The sequence below is a fragment of the Botryllus schlosseri genome, chromosome 1, assembly GCF_051294905.1.
Source record: "Botryllus schlosseri isolate E-star chromosome 1, Bs_hap1, whole genome shotgun sequence".
Taxonomy (NCBI): Eukaryota; Metazoa; Chordata; class Ascidiacea; order Stolidobranchia; family Styelidae; genus Botryllus; species Botryllus schlosseri.
Genome location: NC_137236.1, coordinates 38,156,028 through 38,179,549, shown reverse-complemented (window position 1 = coordinate 38,179,549; position 23,522 = coordinate 38,156,028). Strand labels below are relative to the sequence as shown.

General features: G+C 40.3%; 1 protein-coding gene and 1 long non-coding RNA gene across 10 annotated transcripts in view; one reads left to right on the top strand and one right to left on the bottom strand.

Moving 5' to 3' along the window:
• LOC145449156 (astacin-like metalloendopeptidase) overlaps window positions 1–23,013 on the top strand; it is a 28,674-nt gene extending 5,661 nt beyond the window's left edge. For 2 of the 9 annotated variants that reach the window (XM_080327647.1, XM_080327640.1), the window contains 16 exons: window positions 5,749–5,950; window positions 7,665–7,810; window positions 8,043–8,089; window positions 11,136–11,229; window positions 11,290–11,407; window positions 11,770–11,951; window positions 12,011–12,132; window positions 12,256–12,349; window positions 14,344–14,514; window positions 14,995–15,098; window positions 17,049–17,142; window positions 17,630–17,836; window positions 17,898–18,057; window positions 19,341–19,449; window positions 20,003–20,213; window positions 21,190–21,554. In XM_080327647.1, coding sequence (XP_080183773.1) covers window positions 5,749–5,950; window positions 7,665–7,810; window positions 8,043–8,089; window positions 11,136–11,229; window positions 11,290–11,407; window positions 11,770–11,951; window positions 12,011–12,132; window positions 12,256–12,349; window positions 14,344–14,514; window positions 14,995–15,098; window positions 17,049–17,142; window positions 17,630–17,836; window positions 17,898–18,057; window positions 19,341–19,449; window positions 20,003–20,213; window positions 21,190–21,248 — 2,120 coding nt within the window. In that variant the 3' untranslated portion in view covers window positions 21,249–21,554. Of the gene's footprint in view, window positions 1–3,971; window positions 4,193–5,748; window positions 5,951–7,664; window positions 7,811–8,042; window positions 8,090–11,135; window positions 11,230–11,289; window positions 11,408–11,769; window positions 11,952–12,010; window positions 12,133–12,255; window positions 12,350–14,343; window positions 14,515–14,994; window positions 15,099–17,048; window positions 17,143–17,629; window positions 17,837–17,897; window positions 18,058–19,340; window positions 19,450–20,002; window positions 20,214–21,189; window positions 21,555–21,611; window positions 21,730–22,705 lie in introns of those variants that run through there. The other 7 variants (XR_013918162.1, XR_013918164.1, XM_080327626.1 and 4 more) reach the window with 7 other exon arrangements.
• On the bottom strand, window positions 21,411–22,835 carry LOC145449204 (uncharacterized). Its single transcript, XR_013918171.1, has 2 exons — window positions 22,706–22,835; window positions 21,411–21,721 (listed from the first exon to the last, which is right to left on the bottom strand). It is a non-coding gene; the product is annotated as an uncharacterized LOC145449204 (long non-coding RNA).
• Window positions 23,014–23,522: the final 509 nt, after the last annotated feature.

Below are 23,522 nucleotides of genomic sequence, written 5' to 3'. Positions count from 1 at the left end.
AAGCAACACGGCGTGTTACCAGCAGTGTACAAACAACTTCAGTGTTGGCAGCCAATAACTGCTTGTTGAACGTTCTTTCTTCATTCGTGGCAAGCCATTTAGTTAGGACAGACACTTTCTACTTAGGAATGTAGGAAAGTATCTTTCCAGATTTCGTCAAAATAAAGTACCGGTATACATGTATTGCTATATAGGTTTCTTTGTGAAATTCAGACGCATATTAGCCCAGCAGATCATAATGTAAAATCTGCGTTTATGTTCACGACCTATCATCTCTTACCTTCTTAATGATTTGAATATCTTATAGTAAGTAAAATAATTGGCTAAGTAGCTTGTGTTATTGAATAAAGTAATTAGCGCGAGTTAGCTTTTTTGCTATAAGCACCATACCATGATTTTATTTGTCAATATTAACAATATTCTCTGACCTAGAGGGATAATTGATTACTAAAAATCTACTAATACTAATGGTATGTTCATAGATAGCTTGGTGTATATGCTCTACCGTGAAAAATTATCCTGCATAATCATTTCTACACACCTAATCAATTCATGTCATTAGAAATTATGTTAGCTTATTAACTTGGTGTTGGCCGTGTGATGCGGTATCTGTATCAGACACGCAACATGTTTTTATACCCCAGAATATTAATGTGATTCGGTTTCGTAGTTACCGTAAACCGGGGTAACTTTGGACTTAAGGGTAACTTTGGACACTAAGCAGTAAAAGATTTAAATGGTTATTGATGGAAAAGGGTTGCCGCTGGATGTCCAATTCTTTTTCATGTGGCAACAGTGCCACAAGTAGTCTCAATAGAAGGTGGATTCATTTCACTACCAGATAAACTTGACCCAACATTGATAAATTAATGGCTGGGGTCAATTTCATCAAAATTAATGGCCATTCAACTTCTTACAACCAAACATGGATAGCATGTGATTCATCGATTGAAAACTTGGCAGCAGATACCTCTCAGCAGTGGCGGCTCGTGACAATATCGGGTGGTGGGGCAAGGGCTGCATGCGACTTTTTATCAAGATGACGTCACAATGGCGTTTTCCTTAACGTGAACTGGTGAACAAGTAACTTAATGATGGTACGGTAACATGAATTTCCTGATCCCGAGATTCAACACGGTTGACGTTAGCACTAGACCTGACTAATTATCTGCAGAAATGGAAATGACTATAACTCGAGAGATTGCGTAAGCCTAATTGGAAAGGTCAACGAGTTCGGACACACACATACGCAATTGTTATCTCATACATTGGGCCTGCCATATTGAATCCAAAACATCATTCTGAAGAACTAAGAATAGCAGCCTCGGAAATTCGGTCTCGGTACAGCATAGGAGATTTTGGCCTTGAAACTGGAGACTGTAACACGACACATACGGCTTTATTGCTGTCTATAGGTCTGCTGCGAAATCGCCTTTAGAAAATATATTACCGAATAAATACGTGGATGAAAGCCGTAAATTTAGTGCACTGTTACATGACATCATCGAGAAGTAGCCTCATGGCCCTTTCGGTATGGTACACTGTCAAAATTATTGCGAACGACCGAATTTTGCGTAAAATTTACTGAGGAATAGGCTGATCAAGTGATCAGCCGTTAGCCGCCATCGAAAACGAAATAGCTATCGCGCTTGACAGGGGGTTGTAAGCAAATGGCTTGGTGAAATTGACATTGGAGAATATAATATCAAAGTAAATATTTGAATGCAAACTGAGAATGATATCATCATCTCTTCACCTATCTCAGTATGGAACACAGTTAACGTTACCACCGATACACCGGCTTTTGCGGGAAATCCGCAATGCGTTGTAGGCTAAAGTGTCAGATCAGAGCACATCTCTACCATACTCGACCTTGATAACGAAATTACTGCCCTAATCATTGAGCGTCAACCTTGAGACTTGGCACAGTGTTCGATACTAAAATCAAGACATACGCTGCAAAAGCTTATGACGGATCTAAGTAAGGAGCATCGTTAAAATCAATAGAGACCAATACCGGCTTTGCGTAAAATCTGTTAGCGATAAATGACGAGTCAGCTCTCACTCGACTTACGAAACGAAATTACCACTAACGTAGTTCAGTGACAAACTTAAAACTTGGTACAGCGTTCGATACTAACATTAAGACTTACCGTACCAAATGTCATGACCGATCTCGGTATTGAACATCGTCAAAATCAATGGATACCAATACCGGCTTCGGAGTAAAATCTGTTTGCGATACATGACGGATCAGCACATACTCAACTTCGGAACCGGAATTACTACCCTAAACTTTAAGTAGAAACCCTGAAACTTGGGGCAGAGTTAAATATCACCATCACGACTTGACATACCAAGTTTCAACAGTTTTCATGCTGTGAAACACCATCAAAATCGACCTATACCAGCAAAGGTCGATTAAAAGCATATGACGGTAACCGAGTTCAGATATAGATACGATTGTTACATCACACCTTAGGGGCACAGACCTATTGTGCCCCGGTTGCTCGGTAATTTTATGAATATGAGAGAGTAAATTAGTGTTTCTTTATTGTGCGCGGCTTTGAGAGAATAGACAGTGAAAGCTTGTTATGAGCGCTACCGGGGCATGCCCCGGCTAGGCATTCGCAAAGCGAATACACAGAAGAGAATTCGATTTTCGCAGAGACTTCGCTATTTATGGGCATTTACAAGCGAAAGGACAAGAAGAATACGATTTTCGCTGTGATTTCGGTATATATAGATTGCTGTGAGTTTATAAATGGTAAAGAATTGTTATTGAACAGAATGTTTGGTGGGGCAATGCCCCAGTTGCCCTATAGGACGAGCCGCCACTGCCTCTCAGCAGTCTTAATCCATGGCAAAAATCTCAGCGGGCTCATCCTTAGATCACTACAAGAAAATGTGATGTCCAAAGTTACCCCATCAAATTTTATCAGAACGGGGTAACTTTGGACAGTGGAAAATGTGATATTTAGAGCTCTGGAAAGTGGCTGCTTCATCTGTGTCAAAGTGTATGGTCAACTATATTCCTTATTACCGGTCTGATGGCTTTTTAAAATAGAATGAGAAGGTTACTAAATAAGAGTTTTCCAAAATATTAAAAAATTGGTAGGCAATGAGCTGAGAGATTGTAATCCGGTGTAAGCTACTTCAAAAACTTATCACATACTCCTAAAGATGCGCCTGCTGAATATGGGATATTGTAAATGACGACAAATATATCCATCAGAGGAGATAGGAAAGGGAAAGTGTATCTTTTAAAGAACAGTAATATATTTGAAATCGGCAATAAACCACGTTAACATGTTTAACGTTCGCTGTCGATTGCTGACACTGCCAGTGGGATACCCCTTATCACCATACGTTATTTATAAGTTCCAATTGGCGAAGGCATGAGGGAAAATTGAGATAAGAGATGAATAAGAGCCCATTAGCCTTCATAAACTACCTATATACTTTTTTTTTGGGGGGGGGGGGTAGGTAAATATCATGCAATAGGCCAGACATATACTATTTTGTTTCAGTTTTTGCCACTGCTCTCATCAACTCTTACCAAATAAGCCTCATTTACTAGGTTTCATAAACAATTGAGTGTAAAGGCATACAAAAAACTACATTGTCCAAAGTTACCCCACATGCAGGGATAACTTTGGACACGGATAATTTACAAAAATAAGGTACTTATTTATGACCATGAAGATTTTGGATTAGGTAATTCTAATCTATGCTCCATGACCCCTAAAAAACACAAAACTTGCCTCCCCTACACTCCAGCATTTCCGAGATACAAAGCGGAATTGTTGAAAATTGTCCAAAGTTACCCCGGTTTACGGTACTAAAGAATACCGGTCCGAATTACATATTGGAAGTAGAAAGTAACCTGCTAATTATCTTCCGCATATTGATCTTCGAAAAAATGGAAAATTGTATCCAAGTCGAGAAATCTATGAGACAAATTCTAACATTTTTTTTTCTCTTGCGTACGGCAGCTGATATTTTATAAAATATCTCGGTACGCCAAGAGCCAAATCATATAGCCTAGACTTGAATGTAACGAATGCTCAATTTTACTGCAAAATCTAAGAAAACTGGAATATACACAATACTATGCTCGATATGCGGATGCGGATATTATATTCACTATGCATCGTAGCAATACTATCAGCTTCAGGAGTCTTCGCTGAAGGTAAAAGTTCATTTTTTATTCCGTCTGTTGATTCTCATAGTATTAGCCGCTGCCTTTGGGAATTTCATGATGAATATTCCAATTATGTCATAAACTTTATGTGGGCTGACATGTTTTAAAATGAATACTTTCCGTCAATGGTTGTATTTCGATACTATTCGTAAGTTAATCACTTTTTGTACCCTACCCCGGCCGTGGCTTGTAGCAGCCTATCAACTTTAGGTTTAATACACGGTAAGACTTAAAAATATCGGAAACTCTGTCAAAAGTATAAATGAAAGCGATTTTTGGAAGTATAAGAATGCGATATCAACTACTCTTGAAATTTCATGCTCGACTGGATAAAATATTTTGTTTGAAAAAAATTGGAACATGATAATAATACATTAAAAAAACAAATAAATAGTAATAAATGGATTAATATATAGGCTAGGCCTAGTAAAACTGTATGTAGAATTTTGCGAATGAAAAATAGAAGAAATATTAGCTTTCGCTGCAAAGCTTCGATTTTTTTCATTCCATGTCTGACAAAACAATAATAACGTGGCAGGATCAGCACATTCATTATGCACTGATACCAAACTCGCGAATATCATAATAAAATCTCATCTCCAAAATTTAAAGAGTCGACAGATTCTTTGGTGAGCAAATTGCGAGCTGATACGTTGAATTATCATCTTAAAACCTCACTCGAGTCCGCAGATGCAATAATACGCTTTGTTCACCAATAATCAGCATTATCGCACTTCATTGTGGACGAGTTATTAGCGACGCACACATATTTCAGCAAGCCTTATCTCGGGAAAATCACTTTCAATGATACGTAAACATACATTTTGTCATCAACTTGAGTGAAAGGTCAGTATTCAGAGGCACGCCTCGATCTCACACTCGAGTCGTGCTCAACGGAGCACAGGCTGAGTCCAGCTCACTTCGAGAGAGCGTTTGGTATTCGATGAAGATTTTAAGCAAGGTTCAGTTTTGAGTCTTTTTTCAATGGGTTTGACAGCTGATGATTGCTTGCAGACGGCTGCAGTTTTCGTTAATTGTCTGTGATCTCGCACTCCGTGGGTGTGGATGTGATGTTGGTTGCCTAGTATTGCCTTCAATTATGTCACCACATTATATTAGGATTATACGAAATAACACCGTGCTATCTGCAATTACTACCCGCACTGTCCTTATAGCTCTTATTCAAGTATAATTCGTTTTGCAGTCCACATACTATGCATTTTATGATTGGTAAATATTATGATATGCGTCTTCCAAGTTCAATTGCTATTTTATGGACTATCTGTCATATTTATGACAAAGCGAATCTTTTCTGATAATGGAACATCACATTTCAGGCATAAGCACAAGTTATTCATTGGTTTACTGGTGACTTGGCAAGTGTTCACCTGTGGCTGTCCAACTGTTGGCATCAATGTTTGATCGCTTTCGTCGCAAATTTCCCGAAATGTTGATTGACACAAATTCCCATGCAGAAACATTTAAATCATATATCGTTATTATTAAATCCGATCCACGGTTTCATAAAAGCCCGTTACTTTCAGACGAGGAAGAGTGTCCGCTCGGAGGATGTCACGGCGACCAGAAAATGATTCGCGACAACAACCTAGAGGCGACTATCCTAAAACCCGAAAATAATACTGGCTCGAACGCCGCAATCAGCCACTTCAGGCAAGTGTTTGAGGACTACGAGGAGACCGTAGAAGAAATTGAGGAGAAGGATGAAGACTGGGAGAAAATTACAAGGTTAGGATCACATTGTATATTCCTTCTGATGAATACACCAGTCTGCATGTGAAATTCGTTTATGGGCACAAAGCATCCCTGTTAAAAATGGCTGGAACACAAAACACAGCTAGAGAAGGCGGATGGTTTTTCTCGCGTTCTCACCCAGTCTTTTTTCGTTCTCCTAACCGTATCAACCCATGCCTTGTTCCATACGGGTTCAGACTCTTTTATGGGGAACGCATGCAACGAAACCTTAGTTTCTGTACTGGGATATATAGAACTCCGGGATGGCTGACTTCTTTTTGGCCGTTACCTAAGTGGGTCCAAACACTATCCTGAAACCCACTTTGACGTATGCTTCTTTTTGGAAGCTAATGATACAAATATTCAGAGAGTGTGCTTCCTTAACCCTTAGCAGTCTTCTTAAAACAGTTAATTAGTGACTAAACTAGTCAAGTAGGTAAACATTGGCTTTTCCTATACCCCAGGCCCAGTAGTAGGCCTATGTACAGACGACCAAGCAAACTCTGCAGACTACGAATATAGTCAGTTTGATTCAGTAAACCATGAACGCAGTTGTTAATTTCAAATCAGCCTATATTCAAGATTAAGTCATGATTATCAGATTCGATAAAGAATATAATAGCATTTTCATGGGGTTTGAACGCAATTCCTTGAAATTGTTCAGTCTTGGAGGGCGTCTGTAACAGGATTAGTAATCAATGCTTTGGCTCACATTTGGCAATGTGTTTCAAATTTCCACATTGTGGTCAGTATTTGATGATATCAATCGGACCTCGGAAGTATAGTTTACTATACACCGATGATGTGCGGTACAGGCTGCAACATCGCATTTCTTTTCTGGAATCTGCGATAAAATATCTTGAAAAATACGCATTTTCTGCCAAAACGATATATATTTCCAAAATCAGTGGAAATATATCTACCGATTAATGGAAAGTCGATTTAACCGATAAAAACCTTCGAGCGTTTTACCTCGCAGCGTCGCAGGCCTTATTATATGATTGGGTAGGCTATCGGTAAAAAACTAGTTGACTTCCTGCTTGAGCTCGAGGCTTATTTACGCTCCTCTCTGACCCTTGATCCGCATAAGCAGTCGCTTACAAAGTCCTAGAAGGAAAATGGTAGAGAGCAGGGCTGTAACCAAGTCACAAGGGTCCGAGTCGCAAGTCAATTTTTCATTTGTAGTTTAGACTCGAGTCAAGTCATATTTGATTCATGAGTTAAGCCCGAGTCAAAGTCATGGTGTTTACTGTTCAAGTCGGGTTCACTTGACGTCAGTGAAACTCATGGGTGATATCGAAGGCCTCGGATTCATAATATACTCATTTTTGTCACTCTTAATATGATCACGCGTAATATAAAAAAAAAAAACATAGATATAATTATTCATTGACAATCAAAGCATTAGGATAGTACAAATTGAAAGCTGACAAAGAGTTCAGGGAGATATGATGGCGAAGAGAGAGAAATTAGCCAACCAAGTGCTGGGAAATTGTTCAGGCATGGCACACCAATGATACACCTGTGCATGGAAAACAAATGGGCCGTTTTAAAAGTCGCCAGCTCATAAATCTTGGTACAGAATTTAGGCGTGGTGTAATGGAAAGACCATTAATACTAACATTAGAGTGAGGAGTGTGTGTATGTGAGTTACCAGCAGCAAACAAGGGAGTCTCCGAATGAATAATAAGCCGAGCATTTCTTTCAGAACTGTCGAAATCCGTCATTTTGAGGAGTTCGGACAGCAAGTGTTTGAAAGCCGTCCTATCGACCCGAACAACCCCGAAGAGTTGTCGAAGCACAATCAGTTACGAACCACGGACACATTTTCACAGATATTAAAGGAAAACGAAGGTGTCATTATGAATGCTACGATTGGTGTGTTTGAAAGTGTGTCATAGTGTGACGTTTTGTCAACATTACTGGCTTACTGGTTTGATTCAAGCATCTGATTTTTCAGCTGAAGTCGACAGCGATAAAATGAGCGGCTCGGTTTTAAATTTTACTCAGAAAAATGCCAGTTTATATTCTCTCTAGGGAATAATTCTTTCATGCCTTCCCTAATCGTTGCTGTTTATGATTTCAGGCATCAGCGTGTCTGGCATCGTCGAAGGAGACATGCGTTTCAATATTGTAAGTGTGTGACAACGGTATTGGCATTTATCCAACCACAGGTGATCCAAGTAATCAGTGTAGCTACGCAAGTAGAAGTAATGCTGTAAATTATAGCAGGAGTAGTAATTTCCAAAACACGTCAGAATAACTTCAAGTGGAGGTAGTTTCAAATAGTAGAATTGATCGAGGGTGTGAATACTTTCAGCAGTTTATTGGCGGGGGGGGGGGGGGGGGCTACTTTCAAAATTGCAGGATGAATCCCCGCTACCAGCAGCCAATGACTATATTCACTGTAGAATAGATACACGATAATAAATTCATTATTCAATCGTTGTGATACAGGGAATATTTCACACGATTCTTATGGCAGTTTCATTCACAAAAGCATATGCGGACTTATCACAAAACTATTTCCTCCTATTTCTTAATGCAGAGTGTGAGAGGTAAGCAGGTATGCGCCAAAATCCGCGAAGAACAAGTTGAATTGTAGTCTGAAAACAGAACCACTTGCGAAATAATGCAAGCTTGTTAGTAGGCTACATGACTACGACGAGATAGCGTAATGGTGGAGAGTCTAGCTCTCTTTTTGATCGCTCGGTCGTGGGTTCAATCCTTGGCCGGGTCAGACCAAAGACCTGATCAGTCAAATTGGTATCTGTGACTTCCCTGCTTGGAGCTCAGCATTTCCGGGATAGCATGGAGGGGTAGTGCAAAATTTTGAAAGCCTTACAAGGCTATATCTGCACCTTGTTGGGTGGCATATGCTCTTCATGCACTCATGGTATGCATACGCATATGCGCAGATCGTGTGTATGTATATCGTGATTCGTGAGTTAGTTTATACGCCGCAAAAACATCAAGAACAGAAGCTGTATAAAGTACTTTTAAATATTAAACTGAACTGAAGTGATAGTCTAATATTATATGTCGGATCATAGGGATTCTAATCTATAGCAACACCGTTATCCGTAAATAACGTAATTGGCTGAATACGGTAATTGGCTGGTTAAATACAGTAGCTCTAACGATGATATGAGTTGGCATATTTCAATGCTCCCTTTGATCTCGAGTTAGCCATGAGTGTACGTTATCAGGAATACAGGAAATTCAACTGCAAACGTAGTCTGACCATTTTGTGTAACTATATTTTAGGCCCCATGTACCCGCCATATTATTGTTTCCCATTGGCGTCTTCGCTTCTGTGAATAACTACATTTTGTTCCTCATTTCCGTAAAACTCTGAACTTGATGTGCCATTTTTGCCTTCTTGGGAATGGGTCTCAATACCACTGACTTGCTCCTAATGAGGACTATATAGTGAAACGATAACAACACTGTCGTATGGTAATAATACGGCATATGTGAATTAGGGGTGTTCAAAAATGACTTTTTTTCTCAAATTGTACTGGCTACTTGATAAATTTGTTAGGTTACCTAATTTAAACTTACACACCGAATTTGGTTCAATTCCAGCCAGTAGCCGCATTGCTACAGGAGAAAAAAGTTTCTATTTATTATATAAAAATAAATAACAAAAAATTTGAAAATTTTCTGTTCACCCCGTGAAAGTGTTAGGCTGCCTATAGAAACGATGCTCACCAAATTTGGTTCAATTCCAACCAGTGGAAGCGGAGTTATTGCCGTCGAAAAAGTTGGATTTGAATAAAATAGTATTTACGGTGAGCACCACTTTCATAAATAATTAAAGAATTGGTCACCGTAAATTAGGCTTACCATATTTTGGAAATGTAAAAAGAGGACACTTTTTCAGAAATTTCAGACATGCAAAACTGGAGAAGAATTCTCAAAAACCGGTAAATTTTTCCCACTTCGTGATCGGTTGACTAAAAAAAAAAGGTCATCACTTCCGCTCAGAGCTCAAAATAACGTTTTTCTCTCCACATTGCTAAAAAAAGCTAAAATCACCGCTTTTCCCTCCGAAATACCCGCCGCAGCTCCACTTTTGCGCTAATTTGCGGCATATCACTCGCAATTTCCTCTAAATCTGACCTAAATTTTCAAAAATGAGGACAAAATCTCAAAAAAGAGGACAAAAGGGCGTCCTCCGAGGACACTTTCAAAAAAGTCAAAAAAGAGGACAAATCCTCTTAAAAGAGGACGTATGGTAAGCCTACCGTAAATACTATTTTATTCATAATCCGAATTTGACTTAATTCCAATTAGTAGAAGCGGGGTTATTAGAGTTTTTCGTTGATAATTCTCGGCTTATGCTTGATCGGTGGATAATCCGAGAATTATCAACGTAAAACTCAATAACTCCGCTTGTACGGATTGGAATTGAGTCAAATTTGTTTTGCAGCCTTTTTGAAGACAACTCGACAATTTCATGGGGTTGACAGAAAAATTTGAAATTTTTGTTTTATTTTACGTAGTAAATTGAAATTGTTAATTGGCTCTGCGGACGCTTAGACTTGTTAGAATTGAACCAAATTTGGTGTGCAGCCTTTGTTATGGTAACCTGACAATTTAATCAGTGAATGGCTGGAATCAGGAAAAAAAGTTATTTTTAAACAGCCCTACTGTGGAGTGGAGCTGGTTTCTTTTATCACAGACTCCGACTCGAGACTTTTCCAAGATACCGACTCCGGGAATTTTAAATTCATCGACTCCAGCTTCAACTCTTGATATTTTCTTCACAGAACTCCAACTCTGGCATTCCTGTAAATCTACTCGGAAAATTATGCCTCCATTACATTTTTTAGACATGTATGGTTCACAGAAATTATGAAAACTGTACTTACAGAGAGAAATTGAGTTTGTGGTGGTTCAAAGACGTAAAAACTTGAGGAATTCTTTAGTTGCAACGGCACTTTTTGGTAACATTTGGTTCGATTTAGTCGGAGCATTTTAACAAACTCGACTCCAACTCCAGCCAGTGTATGCTTCCCCGGCTCCGAGGAGTGCTACAAATTTTTTGGGCCTCCTACAACAAGAGAAAATTTACCGAAACCCCAACTCCACGACAACGCAGCCCTGCGTGACGCACACGATAATGGTTGGCGTATGGTAATCACCAAATTTTCAAAATCATTTTTGATTTCAGTTCCGCAACGCTGCTGGCGACACTTGGCCGAAAAGCAGATTTGGAAGCCTGGCCGGAATGGTTCCGATTCCCTACAAGATTAACAAATATTACAGTGAGTTGAGATCGCTATCAGAACATCGTCGTGCAAACAGCCGTATTACATCTGTTTTAGACAACACTGAGCGAGCGATCATAAAGAGCGCAATGTCTCTTTTCCACAGGCACACTTGCATCAGATTTGTGCCCGGCAAGTCGGAAATATCCTACATTTACATCACGGATAAAACGGGGTGCGCGAGACTTCTCAACAGCGGTATCTGTAGCTGAATTCAGTTTCTACTGAATAATAGAACGTTCTAGATTACTGGACCACGATCTGTATCAATCACCGCAAGTAGTCTAAACCTGCGGGGTCGCATACATTTAGCAGTTATCAAAGGTGCCTACTTGTGAGATTGCCAGACTCTTCGCGAGTGACGGTCAATGAATAATGACACTACAAATACTGGCAGTTTTCAAACACGGTACCAGGACTATTTTGTCCTATTGGTCATGGTAGTTTCAATCTTGCGATGCCAGAGACGCCTTGTCGCGAGTACCATTCAATTCACGAATGCGGTTTTCATTCAATCACTGATGCTCATTTCTGCAGGTGCTGGGCGTACGTCGGCAAGACGGGCTACTCTGCTCAGACAGTTTCTTTGGGAAGGCCCGGCTGCCTCACGAAAGGAATAATCGCTCACCAATTCATGCACGTACTCGGATTTTTACATGAACATTCTAGAAGTGACCGTGACAAATACGTCACCATCCTGAAACAGAACATTCTTAGCGGTAAATAGCAGACTGTAGCTTTGGTTCGGCAGTTTCTCAGACATTTCCTTGACATTCAGATATGTGGCCAAATTTCGAAGTGCACAAGAACACGAGAAACTTGGTCATCTACGATTACAACAGCTTGATGCACTATAGCAAACATGCCTATTCAAAGTTCAAGTATCTACCAACCATTCAGGTGCGTGTGTTACACAAAAAATCGATACACTTTACTAACGATATGAAAAAGTTAAAAACCACTGGTTTAGAGCTTCGAGCTTCGTCAAGGCATGCGATAAAACAGCTCTCAGACTTTCCGCAGATAACGCCGAAACGTAGGCCTGAACCGGACATCGGCCAAAGTCAAAGAATGAGCCCATATGACATTGAAGAAGTCAAATATCTGTACAACTGTGGTGAGTTTTCAGTGATTATTTACCCATGATTAGATAATTTCATGCCCGCACGCTGTTCCTACTTATAAATACTCATATTAAAAATCTTGATATGTCGAGTTCAAATACATCATAAATCATAATGAATTGTTTTCATCAGCTCAAGACACACAATCATTTTATCTTGAGGGCGTAAATTTGTGTCTATGCTTTGAATAACAAGAATTAATGTTGTAACTAACTTTATTGACCTTCATTATCTCGATTGTGCACGTTGAATGGTGCACCCCTGGTTTACGTTTCTTTTCTGGAGAAACCGCCTTTTGAGAGCTGAAGTTTTATCATTTACGGACAAACTATCCAATACGGAAACTGTCATCTGCCTGATTGTCTTGTCTATTCACTATCCCATTTTCCTTCCTAGAATCCACTTACTTGAGATGCTTGTTATAAATAAGTAGCCACACAATTAATCCAGGTGTTATCAAGTAATCAAGTCCCGATAGTATTTTCTACTGCGAAAGCCTTGAAACGGGGTTGTCAAACATACCGGCCGCATCCGGCCCGTCAGACGATTCTATCTGGCCCACGAAGCAATTCTGATTTCATTGGAAAATGCCTATATTATCCGGCTCACACATTTGTAATGAATGTTGAGATGTTTTGATGGAAATACTTCCGTTAATCATCCCCCAAGACTACAAATGTCGAGTATGTTCATAGGCCACATTATAACCACCTGACTGCGGTATCGTGATTTCATTCTAGTTCCCACTAGGCACAAATCGGTGTCATTGGCACCCCCAAGAAGGAAAAGCGCACTCTAAGTTGAGAGTTTTATGGAAAATGAGCCAAAGGTAGATATTCACAGAAGCCGAAACACCGATGCGAAACCGTTATATGCAGTTGCAGAATATATTAGGTACACAGAAATCTAATTCAATTATCTGTGGTCACGCAGTCAAATCAAGTGAAACCTGAATTGTGATTTTACAGCTGAATCTCTTGCATTCCTCAGAACGCATACACAAGGCTAACACCACATTAGGACTAAAGGGAAGGGAGCATAGAAACATGTCAAATTATATTGTCGTTACCGCCGCTGTTTACATATGCATTCGACCGGTCCGTCATCGTATTTTTACGATTCCATTGTTCGCGACTGAAGGTAGGCTACTAAAATAGTGAACTGATGCAGCCCGCGAACAATTTAAAGGTTTGAACCCGGCGCTCGGAAGTCGCGATCAACTCTCCGCATTGTCACTAAAGTGAAATCAAGTAGGTATGGTTGGAAAAATAAGAAATTATCTGTAAATTGATTTAGAACAGGCATTATATGCTTTGAGGTCGCATAAAAGGTATATGAGTGATCATTAACTGTTCCCTGAATTAATTCGCTCTATGCAAGATAGCCTCGCAACTAACAGTTTGTTGATCGGTAAAAAGAGGCTGGATTGCGACCTTTAAACCAAATTAGGATTACAGCCTATTGCAGAACTACTCAACTATTTTAAGAAAACGTCCAGTTACACAACTTGAAAACTGGTTAGGTCCTTTGTAACTATCATGAAATGCGGTATCAGCAAAAGCAAGAAGCGAAATGTATTTATTGTTCTGTTCTAGGGTAGAATTGAGATTTTTTAAATGTCTGGCTCTTGATTTAACGGTTTTCACTGGTCATACAGATGAGAAATCTATTCTTTACAGAGCTCGCGTTGGAAAACGCTCCCTGGCAGCTGTAAGTAGAGCAAAACATAGTGAGAATTTACACTCTTGATTTGCGAAAAGCAGAAAAAGTTATTTTGGATATTACCCTGTTAAAAGACTACGTAAACTGAGACAGATAAGGTCGGAACGGCTTGCGAGTTCACCAGCCCTGACCTATTTCCCATGTTCTTCTTTGGCGGATAAAAGATTTTCAAAATCCTTAACCCTCGTGCTACAAGGAAGCTTTGAATTCTCATAAATCAGAACAACTCTTAATCTACAAACTATGTATTGTCTTCATTCCGCAGCTGACAAGACTTACGAGCGTTGCGGTCGAGATTTCCAGGCCGTCCGAAGCGGCACGTTCACGAGTCCAAATTTCCCGAAACCGTACCCGACAGAAGCCCACTGCACCTGGAATATCACAGTTCCGAAAAACTCGTACGTTTCGCTGGTGATTACCAATCTCGACATTGAAGGCAAGCATTATTGCTATCATCACATCGCTAGCGTTATGGTGATTTTCGAACGATTCCAAATGAAATTATTAGAGCCAATTTGGTAGTAAAGTTGGATAACTTGTAAATTTTCGTAATTCGTAAAAACTTGGATATTGCATTTAATTTTGAATTAGGAAGAAATGCAATAAAACCAAGCTCAGCCCATATCAACTCAATAGCTGATTCTGATAAGCAAGGGAAAGGTAGATATCTATAGGTCAAGCTTGAGACTCTTTTCGTAGTACACAGTTTTGTAGAATTTTCGTTAACCAGAAATTAGAATAGAATTGGAATGAGAGCTAGAAGCCTTCCTCAAATTCGATTAAAACTAAATGACCGGAATTTCGCCCTAATTAGTCAAGTTAGACAATGAAAATTATCTAGTTGTCCTAGTTTGTTTGGTATAGGGACTGTGCAATTGTTCATCTCGCTCAAGACCTATATTTTCGTACGTTACAGATTCTAAACTTTGCCAAAAAGATGCGATCTTAGTTCACGACGGAAACAACGCTGCTGCTCCGAGACTAAAGGCTGTCTGTGGCACTGACAAAAAAACGACCACGGTGAGTTGGGTCAAGATTCACGCTGATGAACAACAGTACAATAATTGGTGCCTTATCGCAACTTTTTATCACTCATATGACGTCTGAACGGTGTGATAGATATTGAAAGTCGAAATATGTACCTTTTATGCTATGACACCACCGGTCTGGTTTCAAGGCTGCTAGAATGGAAATTACCGTGGAAACTACAATTTTTGTTCCAAAAGTCATCAAAACTTGAACCACTAACCATTTGCTCCAGCATTTTAGTCTGTAATGAACATACAATATGATTGGATAATATATTCAAGTTTATTATGCCATTACTGTAACAATGTTCTTTTCCATTTTCTGCTAGTTGCTGACGATAACCCCTGACAAGTGTCAGCAGATAATATTTGGTTTAATTTCAATGTGAATGTCGTCGGACCTGTGGTCTGTTCTACAGCCTTAGACACTCCATGCCGCGCTGGGTCACTAAATCCTTATTCCAATCGAAGCTACAATATGGTATCATCTGCTGGGGAGCTGCCAGAGTTATCGCACTCAAACCACTGCAACAACTTCAACATCAGGTCCTCCGCATCTAACTAATCAACGCTCAAAAGATTCGATGTCATAAACATGAAAGATATGCAAAAACTAGATGATTGCCAAGTATCAGTTCCATTGCGGTCACTGCCCCGAAAATTTCCAATACTTCTTTGCCTCTGTGTCAAAAGTACATAAGTACAACACACTTGCGTCCTCGTCGTCCAAGTATCATATGATCGATGCGTTTTATCAAGTATACCGGACCTGAATTGTGGAACAGTATCTCGCCGGCTATCCGACAGTCGGCGAGCATGTCCTGTCCTCATTCAAGTCGAAATACAAGCAATTTCTACTAAATCAGTAGTTCCCAACCGGCGGGGAATTCGATAGTTTCTGGTGGGGAATAGACGCATTTTTTAAACATTATATACAGGATAGTCTACATATTTACACAGACACATCCGCGATAACCGTTACAAGATAACTGCTCCGGAATGTATGTATAGAAAATTATAAATTGAAAGCGTCCTCGGAGGATGGCTAAATGTCCTCTGTTTTTGGGAACTGTCCTCTTTTTCTCTGAAAAGGATTTAAATGCCGTAAAAAATGCGATTCCGTCGCGGCGAACATCAGAGTTCCGCGAAAAATCGGGAGCCGAGTCAAATTGATGACTTTTTTTTAGTCAATACAATACTATCGGTCGAAAAAATTTCAAAATCAGCAGTTTTCTTGGAGCTTTCAGAATTTATAAAAAGTGGCCTCTTTTTAGGATCTCAAAATACTGTAACTCTATTGTAAAGAGTATATAGGAGTTTTGGGTAGTGGGGAATGAACACTCGGAATAAATCTGAAGCGGGGAATGAAGACAAAAAGGTTGGGAACCACTGTACTAAATGAATACTATCAGGTATCAGCCTTCAACATGTGCCGGACTACGACCTGACATCGATCACGCCTTCCGTCACATGCCACCTGATTTTGTTGTTTTATACTATCTTCTTTACTTTTTATTCAGTGAGTATGCCTCCTCTTTACATCGCTTAGGCCCATGTGGGTGTCTGATCTCAAAGACTACTCCAAGTCGTTTCGGCACCTTCCTATCTTTCTATCATTGAACTTGCGTGAATAATGGAAAAAAAAGTTGCAACAAGTTGCATGAAAATTTGAAAAAAAAAAACTTACAGAAAGCTGCATGAAATATCGAAAATAGTTCCATGAAAAATCATGAAACGTTGCAACATAAGATTCCTCCAAACAGCATAAAACACGATAGTACGTAACCTCTGATTATTTAGAAGGCTGCCGCCTGCCGGAAGCTGTAAAAAAAGTTGCCAAAACTAGCCCTAGTGATGATACTAAAATCTCTCACTGTACCGGGCACCGGACACTTTGATGCAGGTCTACTTATTTGTGATATTCCTGATCGTGTTTTTACAGATTGTAAGCACCGGCAACACCGTGTTTGTCATGTTCACTTCTGACTCGAACAAAGACGGAAAGCACACCGGATTCAAGGCTACTTTCAAAATGAGTGAGTAACCGAACACTTTGTGCGGCTCCCGGTAAATAAGTTACAGCTGGGATGTCCACGTGTAGGGGAGCTTTTTCATATTTGATAAGCTGCATAATTATAGCTACACATTTTTTCTAAATGAGATTAGAATTGGAATTCGCAAAAAACGTGGAAATTGAATTAAATTCTGAATATGAAAGAAATGCAACATTACCTGAGTTCAGTTCATGTCAAATAACAGTTTGTTTTAGTAAGCATGAGATTGTCAAACGTCCGTACACCAAAAAGCTGGGCTTGTTTCGCACTGTAAATCTCTTCTGCAGCATTTTCAGGAAAACCAGAAATTTCATTAGAATTGAAAGGATAGCGTGGAAAGATTTCTCAGATTATATTACCGTCAGTTCGTTGTTAATTAGTCTTTTTAGATAATTAGAATTATCTAGTTTCCCAATTCCGCATTCCAGCACGATTGAGTGCCATTTTTGAAGCAATATCCGATTTTCAGCAAGCAGGAAAGGAAAACTAACGGTGCAGCCCAGGGCACCGACGCTGTCACGGATCGCCTCAAGATCGAAGTGCTTTTCGTGCGACTTCGAGTCCGATATTTGTCAAATGACTCAAGACAAGCTGGATCAGACTGACTGGATTCGATACAAAGGCTCCACACCGAGCACAGACACCGGGCCGAGCGGCGATTATAACACCGGGAAAGGTGAGATTACGTGACAGAGCAGTTCAAGTTTAACCTTGCGCTGTCATTTCCTCTGATTCAGGGTATTACATGTACGTTGAGTCATCCCTGCCTGTGAAAATGGGAGATAACGCAATCATCCGTACTCCATGGCTTAAGAAGTCGCATGTGACCATAGAGTTTGCATACCACATGCTCGGCCAATATATGGGAACGTTGAGGTTGTACGCGTTTGAAAAGAGGTGAGCTTGTATGGAAACTCTGTGGCGGGCCTTGTTGCAGATGAGACACAGCCTGAGTTGGACAAGTAGAAAATGTTTAGCTTTTCACAATATGATTAGAATTGGATTACATCATTTCGCTCAAGTCGTGTTCCAAATTCAATTTGAGTGCGCAACAGAATGCCGTCGAAAGGGGTGCTGACAGCCGTGTAGCCAGGGGGGGTTTCGGGGGTCGAAACCCACTCCTTAAACGCGAAACCCCGGCCTTTTCAAATGACCGTTCGCTAATACTAAGTTGCAATTCAATAAGTCGTATGCGCGGCCAATTAACGAAAGGCGTGTTGCCAATTTGCGAGATTCGCCTGTGCGCATTGCACTGCACAATGTAACGCGGCATGATCTCCCGCTGAGATGATTGCGTAATTAGGTCATTCGCTGCCGCGCGCTCGGCAATCGTTGCTAGCCTGATTTATCACGTCTCCAACAAGCCTAGTTCCGCTGGCTTGAAGAATCATATCTGCAATAAGCGTGGTGCGAACGATATGATATCATCGCTAGCCTACAACATCTGCATTGGCTTGGTGGGCACGATATCATCGCTGGCCTACACAATCGCATCTGCAATAGCCTAGTACGAAAGATATCGCTAGCCTAACTGCAGCGTCTCGGGCCTACCATGCTTTGGCTCCTATTTCCCGATGGCTTGGATAAAATGCCGTTGAGTATATGCTGATTAGCGATTGTGATTAAAGAGTGGCGTCTCGAAACTGAATGACACCGAATGTCCGCAAACATGTGCGACGCGTGCGTACATGCGTAATTGATATCCGCTATTACTTGAACATAACCATCAGAAGCTTTGTGTCAAGGCTTGAGTTATAAAAGAGGTAAGGTATGAACCACCTGAAATCGGCGTCATCATAGCACATATTCGATAAAAACTCATACATTTTGACTTGTGCAAATGTTCGCTGAGGCTACATAAGACGTAAGACGCATTGATAAGCGGGCGGATTTAATTGTTCGACGCGTTGATAAGCGGGCGGGCGTATTTAATTGTTCACGTCAGATCATGGAGTCGCTAATTAACAGCACTTCCGGACTCGTCGGCAAGCTTATCGTACGCGTGTAATTGTCAACACGAGGATGATGTATAATCGGCATTTACGCATGTAATTAACCATAATGAATTGATGCTATATTACTAAATTCCAAAAGAATCGAAACCCCCCCTTTTATTTCAACCCCCCCTTATTTTCCGGCTGGCAACGCGCCTGGGTGCTGATATAACGTCTCTATTTCAGGAGATGGAGTCCGTACGGGCATGAAGTTCTGCTGTGGGAGCGTCACGGAAACCATGGCGATAAATGGCATCTTCAGTCCTACGATTACAAGCCGACCCCCGATGTCCAGGTATTTGATTTAATGCATTGACATTGGCGTAACTGCCTGTTACAAAAGCCCAGGAAAGAAACGTACTTCTAGCGAAAAGAGTGATTTTTGTACTACCTTAACGACGTGGATACACATGCGCATGTAGTTTGACTAAATGATGTATATTATGTGTTTGTTTTTTTCGGGAGGGATACTAAAAACAAGAATTCTAGAGGCACATCATCGTAAAGTGCGAAAAAAAATGAAATTAAATTAATCTACCGCTAAATACTTTATGTTAATGTACAAAGATTTAAGAAAACCTGCGGATGTCCCCTGTTAGTAATCCACATTCCGAGTTTTTAGATCAGGACATGGAAATAACCATAACGACGCCGTAAATTGCTATGGTCAGGCCACTCAAAGTTTTTGTTGGCTTTGTAAGCTCACACTATATTACGTAGGCAGTTCATTTTTTGAGAGTATATCTAATTTCAAAAATCACCGTGCGAGCCACTCAAAACCTTTCCTGGTTTAGAGTGTACCTAACCTGATTTTCGGAATTGCTTACGTGCTATCATTAATGCCACAGTTCGTGCAATTCTACTGGGAAGCATTCGTGCATTTTTACCAATCTGACTTTGGCTTGGACGACATCAAAATCTCGGACGCCAAAATGGGCACGGCGTGTGTGGCAAACGCTAAGGCACCACCGCTTCAATCATCACCAGCCCCACAAACGACAAAGCCAGCGCTAACGAAGACAACAGCGCCAGGATCGACCGATCCTGTTGCTGGTGAGTGTACGTTCAATAGCTGCTTTGATACGGCATTTATCAAGTGCATAGAAGAAGTTGCGAACAGTATTGAACAACTAAAAAATTCTCAGTTTTTTAAATTAGATTAGAACCAGAATCATACCTACACAGTTTTTTCCAAATTATATTTGAATTAGAATCATAGCCAAATATAAATCTGGATGTTGGCTTTCAAAAACGCCAGGAGTGAGTCATTTACGGGGATAATTTCATACTAATTTTCTGGTTGATAATGAAGCGATATAACAAAATTTTACAGAGAAAAACATGATTGAACATTTGACGGTATGCCCAGTAAAATTTAAGTTCTGCAATATCAGGGTTTTAATTAAGTCACAAGGCTCCGAGTCACAAGTCAATCTCAATTTTATAGTTTTGACTTGAGTTAAGTCGAGTCATTTTCAATTTACCACCGAGTCAAGTCCGAGTGCAAGTCAGCGATCAGCGGGTCGGGTCCGAGTCATGGTATTATGACCCGAGTCCGAGTCGTTGTGTTGACTGCTAAGTTTCCAGTTAAAGTCTTGTTAAACCCACTTTTTATAACTCTGTTTGGTGATATCGAATGGTTCGAATTTATAATATAATAATGTTCCTCACTTTAAGCAGTTTCTGGTCGCATTTTCAAGTACCAGTACCAATAGACGAAATCCCAATAGTCTGGCTCTATTACTATTTTTCGAAATTACAATGAAATGTCGGTCTTGACCGTCCGAGTCTCGAGTCATATGACTTGGTCCGAGTCATGCGCAATGACTTGAGTCCAAGTCGAGTCAATACACAATTGACTCGAGTCGAGTCATTTCCGTATTTTGAGAATTAGAGATCACCAACATTTCGTTCTACCAGTCTAATCGGACAACTTGAATCGTCCAGTTGCCCAAGTCTGAGGGCAGATATGTAGGCATATGTAGACGTATGTTGTCTTAAATATGGTAGGCTCACAACGACCTTGTGTTAACAGATGCGACAACGACAGTATCGCCACCCATCACAACAAAGCAATTCACACGTCTTACCTAACGGGGAGCAAAGCCAGCGCCAAAAACCACCCCTCGGACAACTACCACACAATACACTATAGCCGTGACCAAGAAAATAACAAGACCTAAACAAATTACTGTTATGTTCGTGCATTTTACGTTGGTGTCGTTTATCTCTAATTTGTCTAGGATTAGTAATTACCGCCAATCATTATTTCCTCGTGTGTCGTGCTTCGTATTTATACCCTGTGTTCTGTTGTCTCGTGCTCTTTCGTTTAACTGCACTCTGGATCGTGTCGCCTGTCCTAAGTTATTCTGCTGTTAATATACTGATTTCATATTGCAACCTCGTCGTATTGAGTTATTGTTCAAACAAGATCAAGAACATAACAATTACACGCAGACAGACGCACACTACAAAACAACCAACGGCTATAAAATGGTTACAATGGAGAAGAACTGCGACTACAGCTAAACCAACGGCCACAACTACAACAATCAGAAGACCTACTACTACATAACAGTGTTGGGATCAAGTCACTACCTTCGAGTCACGAGTCATTTCGAGTCATTGCACATTTTGACTCAAGTCAAGTCGATCGATTTTCAAAGATGACTCGAGTCAAGTCAAGTCACTCAATTTTTGCAGGTGACTCGAGTCAAGTCGAGTCAAGTCAAGTCAAGTCACGAGTCAAGTCACATTTCAAGTCAAGTTGCCTTTTCGAAGTATTTATGAGGCATGATTACGTCATTGCAATTTGCTAGCAGTCTGAAATACAGTTTGAGTGGTCATTGTTTCCGAACCGATGAGCGAATATAGAGTTAAATATACACACAAGAAGACGCTTTATCACTCACATATAAGTAGAACTGGTAAACTACGCAATTGCCTAGCCACAGTTTATATAGTTACCCGCCAAAATAGAGAATAGAGAAACGAATTGATAATATGCAATACATTACCCATTTACAAATACATATACAATTCGAGCCTACGCCAATGGTTCAGAACTATATAAACTATATTCGAATTCAATTTCAATAAAACATGTGGTTTGGTTAAGGTAAGAACAGAGAACAGAAATAGACATTTTGCTATTAAATTACTTTACTATACTAGTTTAAGATAACGTTAACTGTAAGCTTCGATCACTTCGTTTGCGGTCAATTTATTTGTGAGAGAACAATGGACTCTCAGTAAAACTCACGACCATTATTTACTGAATGGTCACCCTTACGGGTTACGTCAGCGTTTCGCGAACAATCCGAACATATGCAAGAAACAGTGATTTTTATTGACACCGATTACTTGATGACTTGAAATTGACTCGTAAAATTTACTTCGAGTCACGAGTCAATCCGCATTTTTGAAGCGCCGAGTCAAGTCAAGTCAAGTCATTTTTGCCAAGTGACTCGAGTCAAGTCGAGTCATGCGAAAAAGGTGACTCGAGTCGGACTCGAGTCAAGTCATGACTCGAGTCATCCCAACACTGCTACATAAACAACTGCAACCAGAAGACGAAGAACTGAATCAATTGGAATTGAAAAACATGACGTTTATTAACTCCAAATATCAATATATGACTGACTGCTCAAAATAAGACTGAAATTTTGAACTTTTTTTTAAATATATACACTGCAATTTTCCATGTATAATACGCACCCTTGAAATGACATGTCAAACTGGAAAAAAAAGCCTGTACCCATGTATGATACGGGCGATTCGCTGTCATCTGTTTAACCATCATGACATAACCATCGCTGATCAATGTAATCATTATACACTTATCGACATTGTCTCTAAACGATGGAGGGATAGGAGCTGAAGTATGCGAGGCCAAGGCGCGATAGTTCAGGCCGGCGACGATATCTTGCGCACCGGGCCTATTGCAGATGTGATTGCTCAGGTCAACGATTATATCGTGCGCACTAGGCCTACTGTAGATGCGATTGTTTAGGCCAGCGATGATATCAAGCGCACCTGGTCTGTTGTAGATGCGATTATTCAGGCCTATTCTTGTAGCGATATGCTGAATCAAGCCAACGAGAATAGCGCGGTCTTACAGCAATCAATGACCCAATTTCGCTGTGAACAAACTCAGCAGGAGATCGCATGCTGTCAGCACGGCGCAAGCGAATCTCGCTAATTGGCCGCACGCAACACTGATAATACAAATTACTGCTCATGCAGCATGGCTGAATGTGATGTGCGATTGACAGCAAACAAGAAGAAAGGTGTGATTTCAAGTTTTATTCTGAGGGAAATTTTTTCAAAAATGTTATGCCCATGTATCCTACGCACCCCCCGATTTTA